At 41.2% G+C, this 22,855-nt stretch overlaps 1 protein-coding gene across 7 annotated transcripts in view; it reads right to left on the reverse strand.

Annotated features, from left to right (window-relative positions):
* Positions 1 to 22,855, reverse strand: part of LOC123503811 (1-phosphatidylinositol 4,5-bisphosphate phosphodiesterase classes I and II-like) — a 256,990-nt gene that overhangs the window by 72,908 nt on the left and 161,227 nt on the right. For all 7 annotated transcript variants that reach the window (XM_045253843.1, XM_045253845.1, XM_045253844.1 and 4 more), the window contains 2 exons: positions 14,111 to 14,182; positions 4,726 to 4,860 (listed from right to left, as the gene is read on the reverse strand). In XM_045253843.1, the coding sequence (XP_045109778.1) occupies positions 4,726 to 4,860; positions 14,111 to 14,182 (207 nt within the window). The remainder of the gene's footprint in view (positions 1 to 4,725; positions 4,861 to 14,110; positions 14,183 to 22,855) is intronic.

Raw genomic sequence — 22,855 nt, forward strand, 5'->3', positions numbered from 1 at the left:
CAATACCAATGGAAGTCTAGAATATGCAAACGTAGCAGATATAAGCAACCAACAGTCAAAACCACCACATAGTTAGCAGAATAAATATGGAAACGCGTCATGGTACTGAAGGGGTTAGACTCAGTCCGTTTTCCCGTCACGATCTAGTCAACTGACGCTAACAAACTGACCTATACCCTTTCTCACAGCTCTTCGAATTACAAAGCACGTAAAAATAGAAGGAAAAAACACAACACCTGCATTAATAAAACCAATGTTATTCTGACGGTCTACCCAGAGTATCTATTTTCTGCCCGCCGTGAATGATAAATGAACAGCAGAGAGAACCAGCTTATTGAGAACTCGTATCGACCAGCACACCACACCGGACCGTTCGTTGCCAGGCAGGTGCTCCCAGCCTCCCCGCGCACCTGTGTCGTAGTCAAGGGTGTTGGTCATTACGAGAAACGGTCACCGGGGCTCGACCACTTAGGATTATAACGAGTCAATTGCAGAAAAAGGTTGGTAAAAGAGAAATCTATAACGTAAAGGGAATACGTGTGTGTGTGTGTGTGTGTGTGTGTGTGTGTGTGTGTGTGTGTGTGTGTGTGTGTGTGTGTGTGTGTGTGTGTGTGTGTGTGTGTGTGTGTGTGTGTGTGTGTGTGTGTGTGTGTGTATCATTTATCTATGTGATCTGATACCGACGCCTTGAGAGAGAGAGAGAGAGAGAGAGAGAGAGAGAGAGAGAGAGAGAGAGAGAGAGAGAGAGAGAGAGAGAGAGAGAGAGAGAGAGAGAGAGAGAGAGAGAGAGAGAGAGAGAGAGAGAGAGAGAGAGAGAGAGAGAGAGAGAGAGAGACGTAACTTTTGTCCTTTCAATTACGTCCTCATTCTTATAATAAATGAAGAGGAAGAAGAAGAAGAAGAAGAAGAAGAAGAAGAAGAAGAAGAAGAAGAAGAAGAAGAAGAAGAAGAGGAAGAAGAAGAAGAAGGAGAAGAGGAAGAAGAAGAAAAAAAAGAAAAGAAGGAGGAGAAGGAGGAGGAGGAGGAGGAGAATGTGCCTGATAGCGTTATAAGAAAGGCACGTAAAACCTACCACTAAAAACGCATCCCTCGTCCCAAACACCTTATTATTACCTGCATAGTTCACGCCACACTCCGCTTTTTCTATACGACTTTCCCGCACGTCCCTGAAGCTCCACGGCGCGTCAGATTGAACCATTCTGAAACGCTTTCCTCTCACCATCACTGCTTTCCAAAGACCCCATTTAAAGATACTGTTTTTAAGAGTATTTTTTCATGATTCTGGTAAGATTTCTACGTTTATCATAAGCAGAAACTGTCTAAAAAATTCGGTTAATTGTGTCTATGGTCTTATAAAATTGTCGTTGTGAGAAAGCAAGGAGTTTTTGAATACTAGCTGAAATAACACGTGTTTTAAGGGTATTTCTTACGGTTATATTGGCAGATCAACAGTATTTTACATTATCAGCAGGAGGAACAGTTTTAAGAGCCTAGTTAAACGTGAAAGCACACTTGAAATTCTAAATACCTTGAGATGACACGGATTTTATGATTATTTTATGGTTATAGTGGAAAATTAACAATATTTTCTACATTATCAGCAGGAGGAACGCTCTTGAGAACCCGGATAATCATTAAAAAACACTTGAAATATTTAAACACCTTGAAGTGACATGGATTTTAAGATTTTTTACGGTTATTGTGGCAAATTAACAATATTTTTACAGTATCAGAAGGAGGAACGCTCTTGAAAACCCGGATAATCATGAAAGCACACTTGAAATATCTTAACACCTTCCACTACAGCTTGTTACATCACGAATACACTCAAGTCTCAAATATCCTCTGTTACACCCTATTAACTGCTACAAGACACACGTGAAACTCATTGTTCTCTCGTTAGGACTAATTTCAAAGAGCAAACGTTGATTGTTCGGCTTCTCACGGGTACTCAGTCTATCACTACATCACGAAAGCACTCTTGACATCTTCAGTTACTTCCACGAGAACCTGTTGAAAGTAAAGGAGTCAAGATGAGGCGCCAAAATGTTTAAACCCCTTCAGTACTGGGACACATTTTTTACCTTGTCATTTGTGTACGATTTGACTATTTTATTGACATTCAGGAAGCGTTTATGGAGGTCAGAGGATTAATGGCCACAGTCTTCACTACTTTAATCCTCCACATAAGTTTCTGAAGCTGTATAAAATCGCCAAATAGTAAGTAGAATGAATATGAGAACGCGTCATGGTACTGAAGGGTTAAGAGCACGACGCGAGAGAGAGAGAGAGAGGGAAGAAATATTCAGAAATTGTCTTTAGGTATTAAAATGTACAAAAATAAGGTTTGGTTATGTAGTAAGCCGGACGAGAAGAACCAACAGAAAATAGTTAAGAGGGACACGATCGAGAGGAAGGCGAAGCAAAGGAATTATAACAGAACTACGAAGCATTGGTAGTCACAGAGAAAGCTACAAGGAACAGAAACAGATGGAGACTCATAAATGGCGCTACCACCTAACAGTAAGACCAAACAATAAGGGCCAGTACGTAGCTTCACGTTATAGTTCCTCTCCTCTTCAGGCACATATTCTCAAACACTTCTTAGCTTTCCCTCCACTATTTCAAAAAGGCTTTATTTAAATTCACACGAGTTTTTAAGGTGTTTTTATGGTTCCAGAGACAGTGACAAGATTTCTACAACATCAACAGGAGAAACACTCTAGAAAACCCCGCTAATCATCTCTGTGGCCTTGGAAAATAGTCGTGGTGAGAGAGCAAAGGCGTTTCTGAATACGGACCTCAGCGCAGCCAGTAAAGTCGTGAACCAGATATCAGAAGCAGGTGAACGAGCAGTGTTATTGGTCATTTCGTATTCCATGGACCGCTAAAGGTATCGACGAGCTGCTGTATGTCGGTGCAGTGTGCGGTAAATAGCTAATACCAGGTAAATGTTACGCTCTCTTACTCTCTCACTCTCTCACTCTCTTTCCGTGCCGCTCGCTAAGGTGTGTTCATACGGAGTGGTGTGTAAATGGTCTTTATTCTGAAACACGTCAATTTCACTGATTTCTGGATTCTTCTCGAGGTTTTACGGGTTTCTAAGAGTGTTTCTATGATTCCAGTGAAAGATTAACAGGATTTTTACATTTCTAAGTGTGTTTCTGTTATTGTAGTGACATATTAGCAAGATCTCTTCATTTTTAAGGATGTTTCTATGATTTCATTGAGAGATTAACAAGTTTTCAACATTTTCAAGGGTGTTTTTATGATTCCAGTGAAAGATTAACAGGATTTTTACATTTCCAAGTGCGTTTCAGTTAGTGTAGTGACATATAAGCAAGATTTCGTCAATTTTAAGGATGTTTCTATGATTTCATTGAGATATTAACAAGTTTTCTATATTTCTAAGTGTGTTTCTATTATTCTAGTAACATATTAACAAGATTTCTAAATTAATAATTGGAGAAAGTAGCGAGAACTCAGCTAGGAACCGCTGTGGCCTTTGAAAACAATCGAAGCGTGAGACAGAAGGAGAAAGAGAAACCAAAGCACTTCTGAATATAGGTCTAAAATGTGATAAGGCAGCACCACCACCACCACCACCACCTTACACAATGACGCAACTAAGCTTCTCTCTCTCTCTCTCTCTCTCTCTCTGAACGATCACACAAGGCTTAGCTCGCCTCACTACGCAGGGAGGGTCAGTCTTCACTCTCAGAAGTTATTCAGTCCCTTAAGGCTATGCTCGAGTTTCCAGAGTCAATATCTAGGCCTGTTCTCTCTCTCTCTCTCTCTCTCTCTCTCTCTCTCTCTCTCTCTCTCTCTCTCTCTCTCTCTCTCCTCGTTCTCTCTCTCTCTCTCTATGTCTTTAATATTTCACTTCTGTTATTGTTTATTCGTTTCTTAGTCTTATTTCTTTTCTGTCTCACCTTCTGCTCTCTCTCTCTCTCTCTCTCTCTCTCTCTCTCTCTCTCTCTCTCTCTCTCTCTCTCTCTCTCTCTCTCTCTCTCATTTCTTCCTGATCTGTACGTCTTCTCTCTGTCTCTCTCTCTCTCTCTCTCTCTCTCTCTCTCTCTCTCTCTCTCTCTCTCTCTGTCGATTCCTTCCTGTTCTTTCTCTCCTGTCTCTCCGTTTCTCTCTCTTTCTCTCTCCCTCTCTGATCACCTCCACATTGATGCCTCCAGCTGTTTGTTCACCCTCAAGCCGTCCTTCCCCTTGCAGATGCTGTCACGCCCCACGCACCGTTCCTCAGTCAATAAACACAGTGCTCCCGATCAACCAGCGAGGAACCTCACCTAACTTCTGACGGGATTTCAGCGTCTCCCTTCAACTCAACTCTCCTGGGATGCGCTGTTTTAATCCTTAGAGAGAGAGAGAGAGAGAGAGAGAGAGAGAGAGAGAGAGAGAGAGAGAGAGAGAGAGAGAGAGAGAGTAGAGAGTAGAGAGTTGTGTGTGTGTGTGTGTGTGTGTGTGTGTGTGTGTGTGTGTGTGTGTGTGTGTGTGTGTGTGTGTGTGTGTGTGTGTGTGTGTGTTTGTAAACGATAATCCAGCCAGTTTCAACAAGACACAGTACATTTCTATCTACCTTACCTTACCTTAGCGATCTTCACTTGCTGGAATCTAATAAACTATCTAAAAGAATAAATCAATGAACAATTCCACAGCACCCTTCCCTCTTTACCCTCCAACCCTCCCCACTCTCGCACACTCCCTGCTCCTCACCTTGGCAATCTCGGGCTTCTGTGCTATGAAGTTGCAGAAACTCACATCGACGAAACTGTTTCCGTGCACTATTGTCAAACACTTGGGCTCCATCAACTCAGTGGAGCCGCCGCCACGAAGAGTTAGCTTTGGGTCCTGCGGGGAAAAGGAGAGGCGGGGAGTGAGTGGGGTGCGTGTATACATGAATGAGTAAAAGAGGTGAAAGATTGAAGGAGAGAGAGAAAAGAGATGGAGGTTTTACAGAGGAATTGAGAGACAGACAGTGTGTGTGAGTGTGTGTGTGAGTTGCAAATACGTGAAAGAGTTGAAGAGAGAAGAGAAATGAGGGTTTTTGTAGGGAAATTAAGAAACATGGAGTGAATGAAAGGGTGTGAGTAAATGTCAATAAAAGAAAAGAATGAGGGAGAGGAGAGGTTACACAGTGCAATGAGGAAGTAAACGCCGAAGAAAGGGAGGGAGGAAAACAAAGGCAAGGAGGAAGTGACCGGAGGAAAGAAGGGAGAGAAGGGAGAAGGAACAAAAGGAAGAGAAAATAGAAGCTGGGGGGAGGAGGGAAGAAAGATACAGGAAAGGAGAGAGAGAGAGAGAGAGAGAGAGAGAGAGAGAGAGAGAGAGAGAGAGAGAGAGAGAGAAAACGATCACGAAGAAGGGAGCTAGGAATGTTTGTAAATTAAACGACGAATGTTTGTAAATTAAACGACGAAAGAAAACACACACACACACACACACACACACACACACACACACACACACACACACACACACACACACACACACACACACACACACACACACACACACACACACACACACACACACACACCATAGTGTAGTGGTTAGCACGCTCGATTCACAATCGAGAGGGCCGGGTTCGAGTCCCGGCGCGGCGAGGCAAATGGGCAAGCCTCTTAATGTGTAGCCTTTGTTCACCTAGCAGTAAATAGGTACGGGATGTAACAGGAGGGGTTGTGGCCTCGCTTTCCCGGTGTGTGGAGTGTGTTGTGGTCTCAGTCCTACCCGAAGATCGGTCTATGAGCTCTGACCTCGCTCCGTAATGGGGAAGACTGGCTGGGTGACCAGCAGACGACCGTGGTGGTGGTGGTGAATTACACACACAAACACACACACTAAAGCTGATGACTCGTGACACCAGCTTTCTATACAACTGACGCTTTCACGGTGTCGCCACAGTGTAATCTGCCACGCACAATATCACGGCAGAGTCCAGTAATGAATTTCAACAACGGCTAGTTTTTGCGCTTCAAGTAGTGCAACAGAATAGAGTGCTGGAGGTTTAACAGACTTGCCGTCACACTATATCGAATTCTAAAACCCATTGCTCTCTTATCTCTCTCTTTTTTCTCTCTCAGCAGGGCTATTTTTACTACGTTGTTGTTGTGTTTCTCCTGTTAATATTGTAGAAATCTGTTAATTTGTCACGCGAAACGTAAACAACATCCTTAAAATACTCGTGTCACTTCACCATGACTAATTTTCAAGATCCTAGACACGATTAGCAAGGTTGTCAAGTGTTTACCCTGTTTATAATGTTGAAATCGTGTTAATATGTCAACAGAAACGTAAACAACATCCTTAAAATACTCGTGTCACTTCACCACGAGTATCTTTCAAGGCCAAAGACATGATTAGCAAGGTTGTCAAGAGTGTTTCCCCTGTTCATAATGTAGAAACCTTGCTAATGTCACTAGAAACGTTTTGCAAGTTGTTATGCTGAAATGTTTAGTGGATGTTGAAACGTTTGAGAATTGTTGCTTTTTTGAGAGTTTTTAGAATAAGTTTGTGGTCTATGGCGTTTCACAGGATAAAAAGAAAAAAATACGTAACTAGGGTATCATTTTTCATCACTCGGTGGTATTAAAAAAATGTTCGATCCTTTATCAGGAGACTTGGATAAGGGGGAGAGGATGAGGGGGAAGAAAAATGGTGTCGAAAAATATAGATGAAAAAACAAAATGGTATAGGGAAAAATTATGGTAAAAAATATGCTGCAAATTACGAATGAGAGGCTTGTATTCTCAATCACTTCTGTGCTTCACTTTCACTATTTTAAAAAGCTTTATTTAGATTTACACGAGTTTTTTAAGGTGTTTTTGTGGTTCTAGAGGTAGAGTGACAAAATTTCTTCTTTATTAACTGGAGAAACACTCTTGAAAACCCCGCTAGTCATCTCTGTGGCCTTAGAAGACAGTCGTGGTGACAGAGAAAAGCGATATTTAGGATGTGTTTACGGTTCTAGAGGCAGAGTGACAAAATTTCTTCATTATTAATAGGAGAAACACTCTTGAAAATCCCTCATCTCTATGGCTTTGGGAAACAGTCGTGGTGAGAAAAAAAAAACGATTTCTAGGGTGTGTTTACGGTTCTAGAGGCAGAGTGAGATGATTTCTATATTATTAACAGGAGAAACACTCTTTAAAACCCTGCTGATCATCTCTGTGGCCTTGGAAGATAGTCCTGATGAGAGAGCAAAGCGTTGAATATGCAACAGAGAAAGAGAAAGAAAAATACATGAAAAAAAACAGCAATCTCTATGTTATCAATTTCCAAAAGTTTATGAAGACAAACTGAAGGAACGTTGCTTTCAATTTCCTTCTTTCAAACTCACGAATTTGGGGCAACAACTTACTCGATTAAAAGATATATATAAAAAAAACAAGATATTTCTTTTTCAATACGCCATAAATTTCCAGGGAGTTCTTTCTAATGGCAGGAAGGAGGAAGGATGGAGAAAGGGAGGCAAGGTAGGAAGGGAGGGAGGGAGAGAGAAAAGGGAGAGAACGGAGGAGGGAAAGATGATTAGTGACAATAGGTTTGAGGAAGGAGAGGAGAGAGGAGAGAGAGAGAGAGAGAGAGAGAGAGAGAGAGAGAGAGAGAGAGAGAGAGAGAGAGAGAGAGAGAGAGAGAGAGAGAGAGAGAGAGAGAGAGAGAGAGAGAAATAGTCTTGAGAATCGAAATCACTATTATTATATCAAGAAGTATTTGTCCTTATGAAAATATCACAATATTAATTTATTTTCTATTTTATATCAGAGAGCATTTATCATCTACATTTTGGTCCACTTGACTCATATTTTTGGTGAGTGTTTATCTGTCTATCTGTTGTCTATACCTGACTTTCATTGTTTTTGTTAAGGGAAGTGGGGAAAACTGGCAAGACATATTAGCGAAAAAGTTAAGATTTCAGTCCACTTGTGTCAAAAACCTCTGTATTCCAAGCTTCTACGTGTCACAAGTCTCTAAGTGTCAAAAACTTCTACGTGTCACAAACCTCTACGTGTCTCAAACCTCTAAGTGTCCCAAACCTCTATGTGTCACAAACCTTTACGTGTCTGAAACCACTACGTGTCACAAACCTTTACGTGTCAAAAACCTCTACGTGTTTTAAACCCCTACGTGTCAAAAACCTCTACGTGTCGTGTCACAAACCTTTACGTGTGGTGTCCCAAACCTCTACATGTGACAAACTTCTGCGTGTCGTGTCACAAGACTTTACGTGTCGTGTCACAAACCTTTACGTGTCGTGTCGTAAGCCTCTACGTGTCACAAACCTCTACGTGTGACAAAAACCTTTACGTGTCTCAAGCCTCTACGTGTTTCAAACCTCTACGTGTCTCAAACCTCTAAGTGTCGTGTCCCAAGCCTGTACGTGTCTCTGGCCTTGCTGATTCGAAGGGGAAAAGAATCTGATTTCCTTCACATTTGCAAATCCCACAATTCTTTACGAAATTCGATTGGAAGAGAAGCGGGATGTTTTCAAGCCAGTTTTCTCTCTCTCTCTCTCTCTCTCTCTCTCTCTCTCTCTCTCTCTCTCTCTCTCTCCAGCCAAATACAACCCATCAATTTAACACGAAGAGAGAAACTGTCTGTGTGTCTGTCTGTCTGTGTGTCTGTTTGCCCTGTCTGTCTGTGTGTCTGTCTGTCTGTCTGTCTATCTTTCTGTCTGTCTGTGTGTCTGTCTGCCTAGCTTTCTGTCTGTCTGCGTGTGTGTCTTACTATCTGTCTGTCTGTCTGTGTGTCTGTCTCCCTATCTTCCTGTCTGTCTGTGTATCTGCTTGTCTGTCTATTTTTCTGTCTGTCTGTATGTATGTGTGTCTGTCTATCTGTCTGTGTGTCTGTCTGCCTATCTTTCTATCTGTTTGTGTGTCTGTCTGTGTGTGTGCCTGTCTGTCTGTCTGTCTGTGTATCTGTCCACCTATCATTATGTCTGTCTGTGTCTGTCTGCCTATCTGCTTGTATGTCTGTCTGCCTACCTGTCTGTCTCTCTGTATGTATATCTTTCTGCCTATCTGTCCGCCTGTCTGTGTGTCTATCTGCTATCTGTCTGTCTGTTTGTATGTATGTCTGTCTGCCTATCTTTCTGCCTGTCTGTGTGTCTGTCTGCCTTTCTGCCTGTCTATCTGTGTGTCTGTCCGTCTGTCTTTCTGCCTGTCTGTCTGTGTGTCTGTCGCTGATTAAATTACCGTTTCCAAGACGATTAACGATTATTTTGCCTCAATTAAGAGATAGGAAAGAATTTTTACCAACCAGGATCGTTAGACTAATTGTTCTGTGTGTGTGTGTGTGTGTGTGTGTGTGTGTGTGTGTGTGTGTGTGTGTGTGTGTGTGTGTGTGTGTGTGTGTGTGTGTGTGTGTGTGTGTGTGTGTGTGTGTGTGTGTGTGTGTTCTGTCCAGATTTTCAAAGCAATTGTAAGAAGCTTTAGTCTGACTTACTGTGAGAGAAAGAGAGAGAGAGAGAGAGAGAGAGAGAGAGAGAGAGAGAGAGAGAGAGAGAGAGAGAGAGAGAGAGAGAGAATGAATGAATATCTTGCAACTCTCTGACTTGTCCAAACTCTTTATTGCCACTCACATGTTCAAACACTTAAAAAATAACCACACGCCTGCAACGCTATCGCATCGCTATTCTACCCGAAACAACCACACTTTAAATGTTCCTCGACACAATTTAACCACTTTTAGACAATCATTGATGTACAAAGGTCCTACAATTTGGAATACACTACCACAATGTGTTAAAGAATGTAACAGTGTATCAACTTTCAAAAATAAACTGAAACAAATGTTCTTATCTATGTACTGACAACAATTCATAATTTTGCTATATGTAAATCCATCACAAATTCTCCTAATACTGATATCCTTGTTTTGCTATGTCTAGTGTCACATTTTATTACTATTGTTTTTATTATTATTATTTTATTATAAATAGTATTATTATTATTGTATATGTTATTAGAACTATTACTATTATCTTTGTCATTGTCATTGCCATTATTATTACTACTATAATCTTTATTGTTTTACTGTCATTATTTAGTTATCCTCACTATTTGTGTTACCATCAGGATCTATATTATTTTCTTTTTTTTTATGATTTCTTTTGCTGCTGCTGTATCTGCTGTTGCTGTTTCTTTTTTGTATTATCTCATTATGTTAGTTCCTAAATAGTATTCTCATATGTATGTACAGAGTATATTATAGCAAATCGTATTTGTGATCTCATAGTTTAGTATAACTTATAGTATAGTTCTTGTGCAATATTTCCTTGTAATTACACTCTCCCCACTTCTTAGTTTAATTATTTTTAGTTCTTACTTTGTTTTATGTTTTTTTGCACACTTTGTTAGTTATTAAGATCTTGCCCAAAAAGCTATGCTTAATATGGGCCTTCTGCCAGTGTATACTTGTATACAGGTAGATATAATAAAGTGTTTAAAGTGTTTAAAGTGTTTAAAGTGTTTGAGAGAGAGAGAGAGAGAGAGAGAGAGAGAGAGAGAGAGAGAGAGAGAGAGAGAGAGAGAGGGGATCCTGCTCATCTCTTGTTCTTCCGCCGTAACAAGGTCGCTTCGTTTTAATCCACCTCAATCCTCCTCCTCCTCCTCCTCCTCCTCCTCCTCCTCTTCCTCCTCCTCCTCTTCCTCCTCCTCCTCCTCCTCTTCCTACTCCTCCTCCTCCTCCTGCTTCTCCTCCTCCTCCTCGTTGTTGTAGTGCTAAAAATTTTAGTCAGTCAGTCTTTTCTTCTTATCTTTCCTCTATCTTTTTCTCCTTCCTCTCCTTCCATCCGTTGTTTTCTTCTCCTCTTGAACAATTTCCTGTCTTCCACTTTTCTTTTCTCTCTCTCTCTCTCTCTCTCTCTCTCTCTCTCTCTCTCTCTCTCTCTCTCTCTCTCTCTCTCCTTTTTCTGGGCATACCTTTCCTTTCATACCTTCTTTTTTCTTTCCTTCTATACCTCCTCCTCCACCTCCTTAACCTCCTCCTCCTCCTTTACCCTATTTATAAACTCCTTTACTTTCTAATTCTTCTTTATTCCTCCTTCTTTTATTTTTCTCTGAGATGAAATTTCAATAATGCATTTTCTTGAGATAATCTTCCTCCTCCTAATCTTCTTTTTTCTTTACTTTTTGCTTATATAACGTGTGTGTGTTTGTGTGTTTGTGTCTCCATGGTCGGTTTGTCACATCTTTACCCTTTTCTTGCCCTATTACTACCTTTCCACTGCTATCAACCTCTTCTCTAAGCCTCCATCACCACCACACTTCACCACTACCATCACCAATCCTATCACTGCTTCGGTATCTTCATCCTATTACATGTTACGTGACTCCCTTTAATTCACTCTATTTCTCTCGCCCTCTCTCTCTCCCTCTCTACCACCACATCTCATCAATACTTTCCTTCTACCCCATCACTGCCTTTTCACTCCTCCCTCATTCCTGTGGAGCGATTCCCATCCAATATTTGCCCTTCAATCACGCCTGACGCTGCCCAAAATTAACCTAGCCAAACTTGACCTAAACCCTCGTAGTCTCTAACACTTCTGCGCTTCACCTCCACTATTTCAAAAGGGTATATTTATGTTTAGACGAGTTTCTTAAGATGTTTTATGGTTCTAGAGGCAGAGTGACAAGATTTCTACTTTATTAATTGGAGATACACGCTTGAAAACCCCGCTAGATATTCTCTGTGGCCTTGATAAACAGTCGCGGTGAGAGAGCAAAGCGTTTTTTAAGTTGCTTTTATGGTTCTAGAGGCAGAATGACAAGATTTCTACGTATTAATTGGAGATGCATACTTGAAAACCACGCTAAATGTCTCTGTGGCCTTGGAAAACAGTCATTGTGAGAGAGCAAAGCATTTTTTAAGTTGCTTTTACGGTTCTAGAGGCAGAGTGACAAGATTTCTCCGTTATTAAATGGAGAAACACACTTGAAAACCCGCTAATCATCTTTGTGGCCTTTGAAAATGAGTCTTGGTGAGAGAGCCAAGCGTTTCTGAATTCGGGACCTATGTGAGCCGAGTCTGGCCAGCCGAACTTTATGTCATCGCAAACCTTATAAAGCATTGGACGGTTTTCAATGTCATGGTGTCTGGTTCTGTTTCAGCTTCAAAGAGTTGGATTTGTGGGAGGGTTTGCATGTCACCCTCGCCGCCACCACCACCACCACCACCACCACCACCACCACCACCGTTATCGTCTATCTTTTTATTTATTTTATTTATCTATCTACCTATTATACTGTACTTTTCGAGAGAGAGAGAGAGAGAGAGAGAGAGAGAGAGAGAGAGAGAGAGAGAGAGAGAGAGAGAGAGAGAGAGAGAGAGAGAGAGAGAGAGAGAGAGAGAGAGAGAGAGAGAGAGAGAGAGGAGGAGGAGGAGGAGGAGGAGGAGGAGGAGGAGGAGGAGGAGGAGGAGGAGGAGGAGGAGGAGGAGGAGGAGGAGGAGGAGGAGGAGGAGGAGGAGGAGGAGGAGGAGGAGGAGGAGGAGGAGGAGGAGGAGGAGGAGGAGGAGGAGGAGGAGGAGGAGGAGGAAGAGGAGGAGGAGGAGGAGGAAGAGGAGGAAGAAAAAGAAGAAGAGGTGGAGGAACTAAACATTCAAGGAGTCAAATGATCCAAATTCTCTCTCTCTCTCTCTCTCTCTCTCTCTCTCTCTCTCTCTCTCTCTCTCTCTCCTCTCTCCCCATCTATCTCTCCCTCACCCTTTTCTAAAACATCCTTCCATTCCATTCTCCTTTCCTTCCTTCCTTCCTTCCTTCTTTCCTTCATTGTATTCATCTGTCCGTCTGTCCGTCTGTCCTCTCGCCCCCTGTAGTCCCCGCACGCCGTCCCTTCCTTCATTCCTCTCTCATTCTATTCATGCCTCCCCTCTGCCCGCCACTCTGCCGTCCCTCACCCTACGTGGCAGCGGCTCAGCGCGCCAGATGAATATGAGAACGGAGCTTTGTGCTTTTTGAGTTCACGTAAACCCAGGAAAGGGGAGGAGGAGGAGGAGGAGGAGGAGGAGGAGGAGGAGGAGGAGGAGGAGGAGGAGGAGGAGGAAGAGGACAGTGGTTGTGGAGGTGGAGGAGGAAGAGAGATGAGGTGATAATTAAAAGAGAAAAGATACAAAGAGAAAAAGGAGAATGAGAAGGAGAAGAGAAGAGGAGGAAAAGAGGAAGAGAAGGAGAAGGAAATTAAGGAAGTAGGAAAATGTGAGGAAAGGAGGAGAGAAATATTACTCATAAACAAAACGGGGAAGGGGGAGAAACACACACACACACACACACACACACACACACACACACACACACACACACACACACACACACACACACACACACACAACTATAAATAAGAGACGCCATGAAATTCTGCACTCTCTCTCTCTCTCTCTCTCTCTCTCTCTCTCTCTCTCTCTCTCTCTCTCTCTCTCTCTCATATCAATATCCCACGCTTGTGATGAAATGAAGTCCTTATCTTATTAGAAGTTGGAAGGGGGAGTGAAGATAGGAAGGGAAGGGAAGAAGGAAGGAAGGAAGGAAGGAAGGAAGGAAGGAAGGAAGGAAGGAAGGAAGGAAGGAAGGAAGGAACGAAGGAAGGAAGGAAGAGAAGGGAAGATAGGGAAAGAGTACATGGAAGAGGAGAAAGAACAAGAGAGAAGATAATGATGGTTATGATGAAAAGGAAAATAAGAAAGAAGAGTAAAGAGGAGGAGGAGGAGGAGGAAGAGGAGGAGGAAGAGGAGGAGGAGGAGGAGGAGGAGGAGAGGAGGAGGAGGAGGAGGAGGAGGAGGAGGAGGAGGAGGAGGAGAAATGAAGCTGTTATATAGAGCATGTAGCGTGTTATTAGAGAGAGAGAGAGAGAGAGAGAGAGAGAGAGAGAGAGAGAGAGAGAGAGAGAGAGAGAGAGAGAGAGAGAGAGAGAGAGAGAGAGAGAGAGAGAGAGAAGAGAGAAGAGAGAGGAGGAGAAGGAGGAGGAGGAGGAGGGGAGACAAACTGTTGCATGCTACTCTCAACAGGTATATACACACACACACACACACACACACACACACACACACACACACACACACACACACACACACTCTCTCTCTCTCTCTCGTCCGTACTTACCTTGGGGACTTTAGCAAACTTGTCTCTGCGCGTGTCTCTGATAGTCATTATGTCCAGCACCTCGGTCTCCGCCTGCAAGGAATAAGGGAAGCATGTTATAAAAGAGCTGATACATTTGGAAGGCTAACTCTATCATTAAAAGCGTCAGTGTTGTGATTTTGAGTCTAGTCAGTGATTTGGTTCGGAGTAATAAGGAAAATGGTGTTGATTTAAGCACGCGTTTCCATATTCATTCTGCTTACTATTTGGTGGTTTTATACAGCTTGGGAAATTTATGTGAGGGTTGAAATAGTGAAAACTGTGGCCATTAATCTTCTGACCGCCATAAACCTTTCCTAATGTGAATAAAATTGTCTAATTGTACATAAATCTCAAGGTGAAAATGTGTCCCGGTACTACGTCATCACTCTTACTTTCCTCATTCACTACTCTATAAACCGATCTTAATCCCTCCAGTACCGTGACGTGTTTTCATATTTTTCTGGTTACTATTTGGTGATTTTATACAGCTTCAGAAACGTATGTGAGGGTTAAAATAGCGAATACTGTGGCTATTAATTTTTTTACGTCCATAAACTCTTCGTAATGTCAATAAAATCGTCTAATCGTACACAAAACTCGTGGTAAAAATGTGTTCTAGTATTGAAGAGGTTAATTACATTTTCGATAAAAATTAATACTAAAAATTCTTATGATAAATATTCACCAAATACTCACCAAATAGTAACACAGATTCCCTTACAGTACTTCAGAAACACCTTAAGTACACGTAAGTACAAGAAAATATCTCTTAAATGCTCAATAAACTTTGGTAGAAGCCTCGATAATGCTAAGTAAAGATTCTCTAACCTATATAAAACCAACATGAAAGCTCAATAAATAGTCTTCTGATACAACCTTTACCTTCCACACAATTTATTTTCATTTTCATATCCCTTTTTTTCCTTTCTCATCCGCCATTTCCCCATCCTACATCATTTATCGACACAACTTTCCTTCATAATGTTTTTCCGTCTCTTTTCTGATACAACCTTCTCCTTGTTCACAATCTATTTTCATTTTCACCTCCCTTTTTTCCTTCCTTATCCGCCATCTCTCCGTCCTACATCATTAGTACACCATTTCTCTGACCCAACCTCTCTTCACAATCTTTTTCCGTATACCTCATTTTTTTTCCCCCTGTTCATTCTAAATCATCAATATACACATCAATATATAGTTCAGTAGTACTATATACACACATTCTTAATAACTAAACCAGGTACATACACATAAACACAAGTAAAAAGGATAAATGCAGTAAGAAAGGATGGACCAGCCAGGACGTGAAAAAAACTCTACGGTCGCAGCCAGTCGCGTTTCACTACCAAGCCTCTCTCGCTCCCCCTCGCCAAGATTAGTGACGGGATCAACAGGTTATCAGTGAGGGTGACGTGGCCTGCCCCCAAGGAAGCCAAAGGAGACTAAAGAGGACGAGAGGAGGGTCGGAAATGTATTATGTGACGGTAACGACCTCGTGCTAGTTGAGGGAAGGGGACGATCATAGGAAGGGTCAGTTTAGGTAAAAAATATTAAAGCTGTGTGAGTTTTGTGTTGAGTAAAGATGTATAAACGTCATTATTGATGGTTGAAGGTTGGTGGGGTGCTGAAATGTAGGGCAGGAGTGAACACAAAGCACCACAAAGGAAGAACGAATCGCACCAAGGCTGATTCTGGTAAACTGCACTAGCTTAATACGAGATATAAGTTAGTGAAAGGTGATACGCGAAATTCAGCAAGTTTAACCTCTTTAGTATTAACACACGTTTTTATATTAATTTTGCTTAATAGTTAGTGATTTTATACACCTTTAGAAATTTAAGTGGCGATTATAATAGTGAAGACTCTGGCCATTAATATTCTGACCTCCATAAATTCTTCCTTAATGTCAATAAAATAGTCTAATCGCACCCAAAACACAAGGTAAATAATGCGTTCCAGTACTGTAGGGGTTTACTAACTAATATAGAAACAAATGGAATAGCAGGTTTTTGTGTGCTAACTACAAGACACCCAATTTTTTTGTTACGATCAGAAGTAATGAAAGATGAGAAAGTGACCATGAAACCTCCGACACGAGGCAGAAGATATAAGACACTCTCGTTTCTTGCCCAACCATTAGAACGTCAACTGGAGGTAACGAGATTCTAGAGCCAGCCAGCCAGCAAGCCAGTCCTCGCTAACGATATTGGCTTAATTAGTGTCGGCGAGCCTTAACCAAGCAATGTCTTTATCATGGCACACCTGAAATTATGTGGAGGTTAATATGACCGTTGTGCTAATCATCCATTATTCTGTAACTGTGAAGAAAGAGAAGCTGTATGAATGCAAGAGTTAACCAGGAATCTCAATCATTCATATCTTCTATATTTCGTATGACTTGACTTGAGAAAGGGATAAGTGTCTAGAAACCTCCCTCTTAAATAAAGTCAAGTCATAGGAAGGTTATTTTGGCTAAATCTTTCGGACTTACTGGTAATTAAGTGGGCCTTGTTTTTCATTTTATATTGTTCTTAGCCAGTTTTCACTCTTACAAAAAAAAGGGTGTAAGAAAAGCCTGACTTAAATAATAGATGCAAAAGACGTGATTGAAAAGTAAAGTGGAAGGAAAGAGAATAAGTACTAATTTGAAGAAAGTTTTTTATGTAGCCTTCCTCTAGCATACTCAAAATCTTATTAAATTTATGGGTTTTTGTTACCTGTCACTCTCTTTATGCCTTCCAGATTGTCATTGGCTATGTCACCTTAAAAAACTAAGACCCATATTCTGAAACACTTTCGCGCCGCACCTTCACTATATCCAAAGGGGTCTCGTCGAAGTGGCAAGGGTTTTTGAGGATGCTTATGTGATTCTAGTGACAGATTAACAAGTTTTCTGCATTGTCAACATGAAAATACTCTTTAGAACTCGCCTAATGGTCTATGTATTGTCTAAAAATGGTCGCGGTGAGGGAAGGAAGCATCTCTGAATATGGCGCTAAATATTCATCAAAGGTTATCACGAAAGTATGTGACGTAGAAATCAGAGAGAGGGAGAGAAGTACCCACCACGATCCTCACCTCTCAAAACATATACAAAAGTCCCCAGAGCGAGACCAAGGACTTGGGAACTAGTAAATATATAACGTTTACCTAAAAGTGAAAACAGGAACTGGATACGTGCCGAGAAAAAAAAAAAATAAAATAGAAAAAAAAAGTCCATTTAGGCAGCGTTCCGAGAGGGATGTTGGCAATAAACTACAACAAAAGTGGTGAATGATAACTGTGCAAGAAATAAATCTACACCAGCATTCTGAAATCGCTCGCCAATCGCTGGTATTGAAAAAGGTTCCGGGTGACGAAGTGTTTGCCTGCGCCGATTAATGCGAACTGTGGGACAAGGACTGAATTTCGTAGTGTAAAGTGAAATATCAGCCATAGAGTCTATTTTGATGTTATTTTGAGTTATACATATACGTGGTAACCCCATCAGCACCATGACACGTTTGCATATTAATTCTGCTTACTATTTGGTGACTTTATAAAGCTTCAGAAACTTATGTTGGGGGGGTTAAAATAGTGAAGACTGATGCCATTAATCTTCTGACCTCCATAAACCCTTGGCAATGTAAATAAAATCGTCTAATCACACCAGAAACTCATGATAAAAATGCGTTGCAGTACTGAATGGGTTAAAATGTGAATGATATCAACTGATGTGAAACAAAATAAATAAAGAAATGGGAAGCATGATGGATAAGTGAAGAGTAAATGAAAAATACTGGATTGTGAAGGTAGGTGATTAAAAAAAGAACAAACAAGAATAACAGCTGTGAAAAATGAAACGACAAGAGCGAGACTAATAAAACAGAAGAGTAAATAAATGAAAATACAGGGAAATGAAGCAGGTAAATGGGAGGAAAACGAGAAAATGCGAAGATGAGGAAGAAGGGAAAATGTGGAACTGAAAAAGGAAAAGGGAAAATGTGCAACTGAAAAGGGAGAAGGGAAAATAAAAAAAGAGGAAGAAAAAAATGAACTAATGAATATATTTAGTACAAAAAAAGTAAATAAAAACATAAATAGAAAAGAAATGAAAAGAAAACCAAAAAAGTGATGAAGTGATGAATAAACATTGCACATTCAGAAAAAAAAACAAATAAGAAAATAAATAAAACAAAAACACACATGGCCTGAGAATACAGTTTATACAACAGCTGTAAAAATAATGCAATCAGGAGATAAAAGCAATGAACCGCTGGGCATTTTGTACATTTCCGGGAACAGAAACGCCACAGCAACGGGAACTGCAGAGAGACAGATGGATAGATAGATAGACAGATAGACAGATAGAGATAGAAAGACGGATACATAGACAGATAGAGAGATAGGCAAACGGGTAGATAGATAGATAGACAGATAGATAGACAGATAGAGAGATAGGAAGATAGGGAGACAGACACACAGATAGACAGATAAAAAGATAGATAGATAGACATAGGAAGATAGATAGAAAAATAGACAGATAGGCAGATAAGAAGATAGACAGATAGACAAATACAGATAGAGAGACAGATAGATAGAAAGATAGACAGAGAGATAGAAGAACAAATACATAGACAAGTACAGGAGCTAAATTGACTGACTGTATACAAGAAAATGATGAAAAAAATGAAATACACAAAGAAATGATGAAATATTCTGACAATGTACGGATTTATTCGTTCAAGATAAGATAAGCAGATACATTTTTTCTTTGTTTGTCTGTCTGTCTGTCTGTCTGTCTGTCTGTATGTATGTCTCTCTCTCTCTCTCTCTCTCTTTCTCTACTACTACTACTACTACTACTACTACTACTACTACTACTACTACTACTACTACTACTACTACTACTACTACTACTACAGGAACAAATGTGTGGCTTCTTTTATTACATCTATATCAATACTGCATTTAAAATTCTCTCACTTAAAGGCAAGCAGCTCACCACCACCACCACCACCACCACCACCACCACCACCACCGCCACCGCCGCCGCCTGAAGGTACCCCGCCGCCTGCCTTAATGAGGTGATGGCAGTCGCGGCGTGGCGGCGGCAGCAGTAATGTAGGCTTGTGATTTAATTAGCAATTATGTCGCCACACCCAAACCGAGGAGGGTGCCGCGTCAGCTATTTTGGGCGCCAGGTGTGTGTGTGTGTGTGTGTGTGTGTGTGTGTGTGTGTGTGTGTGTGTGTGTGTGTGTGTGTGTGTGTGTGTGTGTGTGTGTGAATCTCTCTCTCTCTCTCTCTCTCTCTCTCTCTCTCTCTCTCTCTCTGTCTCTTTCTCTCTCTCTCAGTCTCTTTCTCCTACCACCACCACCACCACCACCACCACCACCACCACCACCACCACCACCACCACTACTCACACCCTTACAAACAACACACAGCAGCCAAGCCACAACAAGCAAAAGCGTCTCGGAGGAAGAGTAATAACAACCCTAGCCCTTCTCTCATCCCTGCCATTACCACCTGCGTCATAAAATACACTGACGGGACCATTAATGACCTGAGGATGACGGGTTGAAACAGCGGGTCTCTAATAACTCCAGTCTTTAATGCCTAAATTCCACGATAAACTGAGGCGACCCACACGAACACTGCAGAGAGAAAGGGGAGGCGCAGGACGGCACTGACTCTTTAATGCAAGGCAGGTGGAGTGAAGGGAAGAGAGAGAGAGAGAGAGAGAGAGAGAGAGAGAGAGAGAGAGAGAGAGAGAGAGAGAGAGAGAGAGAGAGAGAGAGAGAGAGAGAGAGAGAGAGAGAGAGAGAGAGAGAGAGAGAGAGAGAGAGAGAGAGAGTTTGTATGTGTTGAGTAGGAAGTGGAGGAGAAAGCGGATGAGAGAAACGAGGATAAATGGAGGGAAAGAGAGAAAAAAAATGAAAGGAGGGCATGAGAGAGAGAGAGAGAGAGAGAGAGAGAGAGAGAGAGAGAGAGAGAGAGAGAGAGAGAACTAGACAAACAAGATTATATACAACAATATATATCACTGTATAAGCTCTATTCTGCTTGACAAGGAAGCTCACACACATCTCTTTCTCCTCCTCTTCCTCTTCCTCCTCCTCCTCTTCTCCTCTTCCTCCTCCTTATCTGCAGCTATAATTTATCGAGGTGACTTCCTGATTTCCTTCCCTTCTCTTCCTCTCCTCTGTGTTGATGTCTCCTCGTCTCCTCTCAGGCTCCTCTCCTCTTATGTTCGTCCCTTCCTTTGGCCATAAATTAATCTAATGACTCACAGTGGTTTCCTAGCGACCATATAAAACAGTGGTCTCACGTACATATTATTCCTTCTATCTTCGTTCTCTCTCTCTCTCTCTCTCTCTCTCTCTCTCTCTCTCTCTCTCTCTCTATCTATCATTTGTTTTCTTTTTCTTTATTAATTTTTTGTAATGCAGCCTTTTTTTCATTACCTAATCTAATTCATTTTCTTTGACTTAGAACGTATCCAAGTATTTTTCTTCTCCATTTCCCTTGCTTTTCTCTCGTGGCTGTCCTTACACACTCGCATATTCCGTTCAGGTTAGTGTTCTTTGGCTGTTAATAGGAGAATCAGGTCTTGCTTTCAGCCACATACACATATATACACACACCGCACCGTCGCAGTTCTCTCTCTCTTTCTCTCCATTTCCCTTGCTTTTTCTCTACCATTCTGTCGTGGATGTCCTTACACACTCGCATATTCTCTTCAGGTTAGTGTTCTTTGGCTGTTATTAGGAGAATCAGTGTGCTATACAGGACTTCCTTTCAGCCACACACACAGACACACACCGCAACACCGCAGTATTCTCCCTGATTCAGAAGGTCGTGTTTCCGTCAGCAGTACAAGTCACGGGGCAGCAAAACCCTCCTCCTGCACCACAAGCCACGCCTATACAGAGCTAATAGATCTGGGCAACACGACGTCTCCTTCCTGGATCAGAATATCGTGATGCTAGTTTTGTTTAACGCCAGTTAGGGTTTTCAGGGCTTCTCTTCCTATTCTTTCTTACGTGTTCAAATTCCAGGTTAAAATCATTCTCTGTATTGGATTGGACAGTTTTTGTGGTGTATATAAAGTTAGCTGAATGTTGTTGAGTCTTTTAGTACTGTGATATGAGTGTTTCTATATATATTTAGAGTTTTATTACATTTATTTACAAGATTTCAAGATTAATATGGTGTATTTTCACGATCAGGGAGTTGAATATTATCTACAAATTTTCTCTCTCTCTCTCTCTCTCTCTCTCTCTCTCTCTCTCTCTCTCTCTCTCTCTCTCTCTCTCTCGTTAGTGTAAACAACATATCGACCAACTAGTCATCAACACACACACACACACACACACACACACACACACACACACACACACACACACACACACACACACACGAGCACACATGTTCACACGTAGAAAGCCACACGCAAACAAACAGAATGTGAAAAACAAGAGGGAGAGAAAGAGAGGGGAGGGAAAGTAAGGAAACAAAAACAGGCTGGAAAAAAATATATATATATAAAAGGAGAGAGAGAGAGAGAGAGAGAGAGAGAGAGAGAGAGAGAGAGAGAGAGAGAGAGAGAGAGAGAGAGAGAGAGAGAGAGAGAGATGCAAAGGGGATGGTAAAAAAAAGTTATCCGGGCAATTTTGACGTTTTTGAGTGTTTGAATGAAAAATAAAAAGAAGAAAACGAAAATAAATGATAACTCTCTCTCTCTCTCTCTCTCTCTCTCTCTCTCTCTCTCTCTCTCTCTCTCTCTCTCTCTCCTCACACCTGCTCCCTCTCCCTTGAAAGCCAGGATAAAATATTAAAGAAAAAGTAAAATGGATCAAAATGACTACCCGTTCTCGTACTGAAATATGAACGAGAGATAGAGATAGAGAGAGAGAGAGAGAGAGAGAGAGAGAGAGAGAGAGAGAGAGAGAGAGAGAGAGAGAATGTCGCCCCCGCCACTGATATTGAATCTGTTCCTGTCAACTTTTGCATATTCAGATTTTTCATATAACTCAAAATGAGAGTGTAAAAACAGCAGCGCCGAGATGTGACCTGATAGATAGATGAATAAATAGATAGATAGATAGATAGATAGGTAGATAGATAGATAGATAGGCAGATAGATAAAGAAATAGATAGGTAGATCGATACATAGATACATAGATGAATAGATATATGGATTGATGCTTAAAGATAGATAGATAGATAGATAGATAGATAGATAGATAGATAGATAAATAGATAAATAAACAGATAGATAGACAGAAGACTAACAAAACGAGTAGATAATAGCTACACTGACTGACTAATTCATACCTACACTGACAAGTACATGTATAGAGAAACAGACAGCTAGACAGACACACACATACACACACACAGAGATACATAAAGAAAGACAGAAAAACAAATACATGAGAAAAAGACATACATAAATAAACAGTAAACATACACACAGGTACAATAAAAGTTAAAAAGACATTAGAAAGAAAAGGAAGGGAAAAAAGAGGAATAATTATGTATATAGGCAGGTGTATACACATGGCTCATATATACGTCATGTGAACTCAGCAATGGATTAAGGTGTGCCATATACGCCATAATCTTTGTTGTTGTGTTTGGTGTATCTATAATAGACTGTTTAATCTTCTGTAAGGGTTCACTGTCAGCTTCTCAATACATCTAAGGTTGACAGGAGAGGGGGAAAAATTTTACTGATA

Source organism: Portunus trituberculatus, chromosome 14 (genome assembly GCF_017591435.1).
Source record: "Portunus trituberculatus isolate SZX2019 chromosome 14, ASM1759143v1, whole genome shotgun sequence".
In the NCBI taxonomy this organism is placed as follows: Eukaryota; Metazoa; Arthropoda; class Malacostraca; order Decapoda; family Portunidae; genus Portunus; species Portunus trituberculatus.